The following is a 9,019-nucleotide window of genomic DNA, read 5'->3' as shown; positions in this document are numbered from 1 at the left end:
AGGGAGCCGCTGGACCATACTTTAGTGCCGCTTAAAATTTTTTTCATTCATTCAGGTCAGTCTCAGTCAGGTTACTCTTCCAATCCTTAGAGGCCCCGCTTGGTTCTGTGGAACTCCAAACAGGGGGCCCCCAAATTCTTAAACGGGGGGCTTTATTTAGTCCTCCACTATTTAGATGAGATAGAGTAGTCCGGGATACTCACAGCGGCTGCTTCACAGGCATCCCCAGGGATACCAGGAGCTGTCTCTCCCAGGATGACGATGGTCTGGATGGCGGCGGCAGCCTGGTTGACTGCTGCGATGTCGTTGACGGAGGTCATTAGGATCTGCAGGTAGAGGGGCACGTCGCCACCGTCTATCCACTCCAGGGCACCAGTGGTGACGTTGCTGAGGGAAAGATACAGCTTACAACTATGGGCTTCATTAGAAGGCTCAAAGTCACTCAGCAGCGATGGAGCGAGCTATGCTTGGAGTTTCTCTGCGTGATCGAATCAGGAATGAGGTGATCCGCAGATGAACTAAAGTCACTGACATAGCTCAGCGAGTCGCGAAGCTAAAGTGGCAGTGGGCAGGCCACATAGTTTGAAGAGCCGATGGACGTTGGGGTCCCAAGGTGCTGGAATGGCGACCACGCACCGGAAAGCGCAGTGTTGGTCGATTCTCCACTAGGTGGACCGAGGATATCAAGCGGGTTGCAGGGAGCCGCTGGATGCTGGCGGCTCGAGAACGTTGTGTTTGGAAGTCCATGTAAGAGGCCTATCTCCAGCAGTGGACATCCATCGGCTAATGATAAAGCTGAACCAAGACGATAATATAACCTAGGACCTATCTGTTGAGAACTACAGCACTACCAACTGCGCCATATCGCTCTCTTCATCGCAACGAAAGAGAGAGCTATTATTTCCGGTTCGGTGTTATTGGTAGTCTATATGTCATTTTGTCTTCATGATATTTGACGTAGCGCGCATCTTACACCTACTTGAGATGCACGCCGTGAAATACAGAGATAATTTTGTCTATATATCGTTCTCTTTTTGTCCCCATCGCAACGAAAGAAAGAGCGATAAAAGGAAGCGTACCTGTTGATTAGTTGACCATTGTCAGGTATCGATGGAGCGTTCTCGATGTTGTAGAAGTTGACATTCGTGTAAGGCAGAGATAACGCGTTCTGTTAACAAAAATAAATAATATTAGAAAGTGTCCGTTGAAATAAATAATCATCATCATCATCAGCCATCATGTATCCACTGCTGGACATAGGCCTCTTTTAAGTAGCGCCAGCCGGCTCTATCTTTGGCTTTTTGCATCCAATCGATGCCTGCCACCTTCCGGAGGTCGTCGCTCCACCTAGTGGGGGGACGCCCCACACTTCGCTTACCGAGACGCGGTCTCCACTCAAGGACCTTACGACTCCAACGACCATCGGTCGTCCGAGAGACATGACCAGCCCACTGCCACTTCAATGTACTAGCCCTTAGAGCTATGTCGGTAACTTTCGTTCTTTGTCGAATCACTTCGTTCCGGATTTTATCCCTCAAAGAGATTCCAAGCATAGCTCTCTCCATAGCACGCTGAGCGACTTGAAGTTTGTGGACTAGTCTCGCTGTCAATGTCCATGTTTCGGCACCGTAAGTCATGACAGGCAGAACGCACTGCTCAAAGACTTTCGTCTTTAAACATTGTGGTATAGGCGACGAGAAGACTCGGCGAAGTTTGCCAAATGCTGCCCACCCCAACTGTATTCTCCGATCGATCTCCTTCTCAAAGCTGTTTCTACCCAAATGCAAAATTTGCCCGAGGTAAGCATATTCAGAAACAACTTCGAGGGAAGATCCATCAACAGTAATAGGTCCCAGAGTGACTAGATCATTTAACATGACCTTGGTCTTGTCCAGGTTCATCCGGAGACCCACACGTTGGGAGGCAATATGTAGGTTATCCAGCATGTTTTGAAGTTCCTGCAGCGAACTTGCGATGATGACAATATCATCGGCAAAGCGAAGGTGTGAAATTTGCTCGCCATTTACGTTGATGCCATTTTCTTCCCAATCTAGCGTTTTAAAGACATCTTCCAATGCATTCGAAAACAGTTTTGGAGATAATACATCCCCCTGTCTCACTCCACGATGTAATTGGATCGGTCTTGTAGACGCACCTTGTACTTGAACTGACATAAACGCAGCGCTGTAAAGGCATTTTAGCACTTCGATGTATCGCCAATCAACTTGGGATCTCTGCAGGGACTCCATAACAGCCCAGGTTTCAATGGTGTCAAAAGCTTTCTCATAGTCTACGAATGCTAAACACAGAGGCTGATTATACTCGAGAGACTTTTGTACAACCTGCCTCAATGTGTGCATATGATCTATGGTGCTGTAGCCACTCCGAAACCCGGCCTGCTCTGGTGGCTGGAAATCGTCGAGTCTTCGAGATAGGCGGTTCGTGATGACCCTAGAAAACAACTTATAGATGTGGCTTAAGAGCGAAATGGGGCGGTAGTTTTTTAGAAGTGTTTTATCACCCTTTTTATAAAATAGAACTACTATGCTCTTGTTCCATGCATTTGGAGTTCTCCCACTCTGGATAACAGAATCAAAAATCCTCTTTAGCTCATTAAGCAAAGGCAGTCCTCCTGCTTTTAAAAGCTCAGTGGTGACTCCGTCTTCTCCTGGGGCTTTTCCATTTTTAAGCTGTTTGAGGGCCAACACGATCTCATCAACACTGATCTCAGGAAGATCATCAGTGTAATGACGGGATAGTTTGGCTCTTGGACCTTTTGGCAGGCTACTGGCCTTGAAACTTGAGACTCATATAAACGGCCGTAGAAATCTTCTATCTCAGCGAGAATCTCAGGCTTTGCGATAACTGTCTTACCACCCGAGGTCTTAAGCTTAGTCATTTGGCACCTTCCAATACTTTGTGCGAATACTTTGGTCCCCCTGTTTGCTTCTATAGTCCTCTGTATGTTCTGAGTACTCAAACGCCGAAGGTCCCGCCGTATTGATCGTTTGACTTTTTTGTTTAGAGCATGTTGTTCTGCCGGTGTAGATTGTCCGTTTTCGCGCCTTTCTCTCATAAGGTCTAGAGTCTCGTCTGAGAGTTTTGATTTTCTGCCCTTAGTCCTTGTTCCACAAAGTTTGTAGCCCTCATCCTGAATGATACTTGCCACATTTTGGAAATCTTCGTCAATATCCACTGTGGGTTCTAAAGCTTCAAATCTATTTTGTAGCTTTAGTTGGAACTGTTCTGCGCAAGCTTGAGTTTGAAGCGACGTTGGTCGAAGAGTAGACTTCATTAAACGACGCCTTTCCAGTTTACAATTGATATTTAGAGTGCCTCGTACCATGCGGTGATCGCTTCCTGTGTTGAACTTGCTGATCACTGTCACATCCCTAAATATGTAACGTTTGTCTGTTATAATGAAGTCTATCTCATTTTTTGTAACATTATCAGGGCTTTTCCAAGTCCACTTCCTATGAGGTGGTTTCTTAAAGAATGAATTCATCATAAAGAGGTTGTTCATCTCCAGGAAGTTAACCAACATTTGGCCTCTGATATTTCTGCTTCCATATCCATGTTGTCCTACAACTAGCTCGGAACCGTTCTGAGTGCCCACTTTCGCGTTGAAATCTCCCATAATAACGTTGAAATGGGATTTGGTGGTGTTGTTCAAGGCTCTGCTGATATCGTCGTACATTATTTCGACGTCAGTATCTAAGTGCGTTGAAGTTGGCGCGTATACTTGGATAACCTTAAGAGAGTATCTTTTGGTTAGTTTTATTACGAGATACGCGACCCGCGCAGAGACACTGGATATTTCTATGACGTTATCAACGAAAGCCCTATTGACAAGGAATCCAACGCCGCCCTGTGATGGCCTGTCCCCTTGCCTGTGATAGAAAAGGTGTCCCGATTCTAGTATCATGGTGTCCTCCCCCTCTCTACGGACTTCACACAACCTTAGAATATTCCATTTTATATTCTCCAGTTCAGCCTCCAACTCTGTCATGCTTTCGTCGAGCCTTAAAGTCCGTCCATTGTACGTTGCCAAGGTCAGTTGTTTTTGGTAGCCCGTCGTCATCCGGAGATTCTTAGCACCCCCTGCTCCACTATCCCTTTGACTGCTACCGTAGTCAGGAGAAGTGGAGCCGCCGGGAACTAGGGGCCTTCTTTTCGGTGTGCCACTCATTAGGTTTTTTATGCCCTAATCGCCACGCTGGGCATGCGGGTTGGCGATCGCAGAGCCAGACTTGATCGCACCGGTGTCGCTGCTGCCCGACACCGGTCTGTGCCATTTATTCAAGAATGGTAGACTGATAGGTAAATGGTTATCCCGCCATTATTCGGATGCCAGAGCCTCGTTCGTCAATCAGCAGGGGACACCACGAGCAGGTGAGGTTGACTGTTGAAGTGCTAAGATGGAGATGCACCCCCTTATCCCCCCTAATAAATAAATAATAAATAAATATATTTAAACACTACACACAACACTACTTAACCCCGAAGTAAGTATAGCTTGTATAATAGGTACCTACCAGTGGCGAAGGATGGAATTTTGGCAAAGGTAAGCCGTCCCAAAGAAAAGGAAATTTATACCGCTTGATCCAAAATCCGGTTTTTTATACATCCATACATATACCAGTATATTCATTACAATAATGAATATGTATGTATGGATTTTTAAGAGGTAGGTAACCCAGCGGGAATCGGCCTATATGGACTCTTCGCCGCTGGTACCTACTAAGATTTTGTCTATTTATAGTATACAACATATAAATACTTATATAATATATGTGTTGTGTTGCCATTATCAGTTCCTTGACAGCGAGATACCGTCTGTCTATTTTATAAGTCTGTGACCACCAATACCTATTTATAACTCGTGCGCATTGACTTGACACCTGGCTACCAAACGAACACAGTACAAACATCTCGAACCAGTTGCCAAGTTCGTCTACACGAGCTGTTATTATACCAACTTATTTTCTCAAAACCTCGACACGAAAGACCACACAAAACATTCCAAATTTAAATAAACTAGAATTGATCCCTCGACTCACTTACCAACTAAAAAACCGCACATTCAACTAAACTAAAATAACAAATATCTAAAAACGAAAATTGTAACGCCAGCGTTCGTTTGTTAAAGTATAAAAATTGACTCAAAATCCCCAAGCGAAATAACTAGAAACTGTTTTCCAAATAATTCACGTGGGAGATCGTAACCGCATCAGCTGTCGACGTGCTTGTTAGGGAATTGTTCCGATTGGTTAGCTGCGGTTGGCCGCCATCTTGTTCCAATTTCGAATTTGCACACCAAACGTTAGGTTTTATATGTGCATTGTTTTGTATGCATTGATAACCTCAGACCAATTATTGTATAGCACCTGCCTCGCTAGACGTTACTTTTCTTTCAAAGTATCTGTCTGTCTCTGACTGTCTCTATAAAATCGATGTTAAATAGTTGAAATCTTGATCGTCGGTTAAAGAGCTCCGTAAAAATACCTTTTTGTGTAATTGAATTGTGTAAAAAACGGGCTAAAACTTCTAGTTTAGTTTAACATACATATATATACTAAATCTAAGCTCGTTTTCCTCAGAAAATAACAGACAATTTTATTCGTGACTATGAGTGCGATACAGGTCCTTCTATAATTGGTCTGAGATGATAACAGAACAAAGGAATTGAGAACATTAAAGGCGCAGAGGAATGCGCGGTGGATTTACAAGATAGAGGTCCTGGGTTCGATCCCCAGCTGAGCCGATTGAGGTTTTCTTAATTGGTCCAGGTATGTCTGGTGCGAGGCTTCGGCCGTGGCTAGTACTACCCTGCCGGCAAAGGCCTGCAAAGCGACTTAGCATCATCACTTAACATCAGATGATATTGTAGTCAAGGGCTAAATTGATAAGAATACTTCTATACTAATATTATAAAGAGGAAATCTTTGTGCTTAATAAAAAAAGAAAGCTCGCCTAATAAGGATTTCATATGTTATAGGATAATTATATCTTCTAGCATTTTATTATAGTAGGTACATTCATCATCATCATCATATCAGCCGATGGACGTCCACTGCAGAAAATAAGCCTTTTGTAGGGACTTCCAAAAATCACGATGCTGAGCCGCCTGTATCTAACGAAACCCTGCTATTCGCTTCATGTCGTCAGTCCACCTGGTGGCAGGTCGACCCCTGCGATTTCTATTCCGGGGTCGCCCAGAACCTTGGGACCCCAACGTCCATCAGTTCTTCAAAGTTTGTGCCAGGCCCATTGCCACTCCAGCTTCGCAACTAGATTACTTTAGCATCGCGAGTATGTCGATTAGGGAATGTAAATTGAATTCCAGAATTGCTTTTCGATCGTCAGACGTCTGTCTGTCGGTGTTCCCAAGAATCCACCACTTCTGAAAATATTATGCCATCCGTTCCGAGAATGCCATTAGGATGTAGTTATGATTTATGTCTCTTCAATTTCTCGTATACACGAGTATGTGAGAATTCGCAGATTTGCGTGGGTTTAGGTATTTTGTTTGGCATGATATTGTCGTGCGGCACTGTCGAGTATTTGAATCTGAATTTGGATGTGACATTCACTTTAAGCGATAGGGTGCCGTGTAAATATTAGCTGGTTTTGATAGAATACTAGTGCAGGGGTCTTATCGACAGAATCGAATGATTTCTACCTTCTTAAATCGAATAGCTAAGAAAGAGAACAATAGGAAAATTAAAGTAACATATTTTTAATAGATTTACTAACATCTAGGTGGTCTTTTTCCACCTACTTACCTACCCAAGTAATTTATAAACTTTCAAGACTAGCTATTTTATTTTATTAACGGAATAATAGATCTTTTTTTGCGTGTAAGGGAATGTACTAACTCCATACATTTTTCAAATCTAAGATGGAATTTAAACTCATCTCTATTTGAGACACTCAGATATCTACTGTGCTCAGGGACACAGACAGACAGTGATTGAGAATTTCTGGGAAAAAATATACTTGCCTACTTCAAATTATTTAGCTCTACCCAAGACTTTCTTGCTTTGTATGTAGGGTTAAAGGAGTTTTGACAGTTAACAAACACTCCCCTTTTCCACTCAAGTCAGTCTCCCCGCCTATCCCAAGTAACCCATAAAGAATTACACAACAAGAAATGTGGATGGCTCTAACGCCACGAGCGTACTGAAGCCGGAACCGTACGACAAGCGCCTTATATTTTCCGTTCCCGCCAACCGATCCCTACCCTTCTCTAACTCCCTACTCTTTACAGAAACAAGTCGCACCACCTAGAGTCGGCACAAGCCGACACGAGATCGAGCGACGAAATCTCCATCTGAGACTATTTCCAACACTATATTATATACCTATATCCCCACGGGAACGGGAACTACGCGGGTAGATATCATAAACTACACGCATGTGTCACACAGCAAGATGTATGCACACATTACGCAGTATATCTCTAAGCGTATCTCGACGTGAACTCACGAGGGAGCGGAGTTACATGCTAATGTACCGCATGACAGCTTGTGTGTTTGAAACGCTCAAATACACTGAGCGTATCGAATTTTGCATTAAAGTCGGTTTTCGCTTCAGCCTACCGTACCGAGCATAGACAACACTATAACAACTAACTACACTAACTAATATCGTTTAAGCCTACCCAACGAAACACGGCCTGTGCACACCACGGTTTTTGAAACGCGCCGTCGACGCTTCTTTGTAGCGACACAGTTGCGATACTCACACGAGTCAGACGCAGCCTGTAGACCTTTGCACGCCTGTATAAATCCAAACACGCGTTTGAATCGATACAAACGAAACGCGATGCTAACGCGCGTGTAAAAAAACGTGGTGTGCACAGGCCCTAAGGTTGCGTCGCCTTTAAACCCTACTGGATTTTTACAAATATGTTTCATTTCTGGCTAGGTCTCAAGGCTTAAGGTTTCAAAAATACAGAAACACAAAAAAAAATGAATGATTTCACAAAAAATAATTCGTTTAATAAATAGTACGTACCGTTTGTCAAAGTCTACTATACAATTTTCGATTTATGATCTGTGGTTTCGATGTGCATCTGTCTAGTAATTAACGTACAGAAATCCTTACATTAAATAAGTACGCGAATTATATTACACGAGGGTATTTGCATAGAGTTAAATAAATTTATAATTATGTAAATATATTTCATGTGTAGAATATTTCGACTTATAAAATGTTTATTATGACATGTAAAATAATGAGAGAAAAGTAATCAACTACATGTGAATGGTATTAACGTAAATTAAGACTAAGCATTGCTATTCTGTATTCTCTTCACCTTCATTTCTCCCTGTCTAACACGATACTACAGACAGAGAGCGATAGATACAAATTAGCATGTGTAATTGGAATGTTTGTTTTGAGCATGCTTATTCAGGAGCATACTAAAAAATAGCATGCTTATTGCTAGCAAACGTAAACTGATGATAAGCATGCTCGTATGGAGCATACTTAATAGCACGTTTTTAGCATGCTATTTTAACCTACAGATTAGATCTATAGATTCTAGGTCAATAGATTTTGACCCACCGCATGATCAAATACATCAAAAAATAAGAAAAAAAAATCAAGAATTTTAACTCACCTGTGCAAGAAATAATACCAATATGAGGGGCAGCATTTTGATGGTCCTTCTCAGACCAATCGGTATATACTATACACTCACCACCCCCATCTATATCGGTATTTATATCAAAATTATTCCATACAAATTATATCAACGACGTACAAGAAAACAACTGTTCAAATCTACTCGACTTGCAAATAATAAAAACCAAACAACTATAAAAACTTTAACTGTCTCTTATTTTTTGAGTCTTAAGGTTGGAATTCAAATGAAAAATGTGTTTTGAAATGTAAACGTAAGGTTGTAATTAAGTTATTGTTCAAAAGATTTCAAACAAAAGGTTTAATTAAATCGTTTACTTATTGGAATTGTTTTGTTGTATAATTATTTATTGTTGTACATTATTTTAGT

General features: G+C 42.2%; 1 protein-coding gene across 1 annotated transcript in view; it reads right to left on the bottom strand.

The window, feature by feature from the left end:
* The window catches only part of LOC112050778 (fibroin light chain), a gene marked incomplete in the record, with an annotated part of 14,362 nt that extends 5,605 nt beyond the window's left edge, over nucleotides 1-8,757 (bottom strand). The window contains 3 exon segments of the mRNA XM_052888712.1: nucleotides 226-387; nucleotides 1,080-1,168; nucleotides 8,627-8,757. Of these exon segments, the coding sequence (XP_052744672.1) occupies nucleotides 226-387; nucleotides 1,080-1,168; nucleotides 8,627-8,662 (287 nt within the window).
* Between the last annotated feature and the right edge of the window lie 262 nt (nucleotides 8,758-9,019).

This window comes from Bicyclus anynana, chromosome 23, assembly GCF_947172395.1.
Source record: "Bicyclus anynana chromosome 23, ilBicAnyn1.1, whole genome shotgun sequence".
NCBI lineage: Eukaryota > Metazoa > Arthropoda > Insecta > Lepidoptera > Nymphalidae > Bicyclus > Bicyclus anynana.
This window is presented reverse-complemented; position numbering and strand designations above follow the sequence as displayed.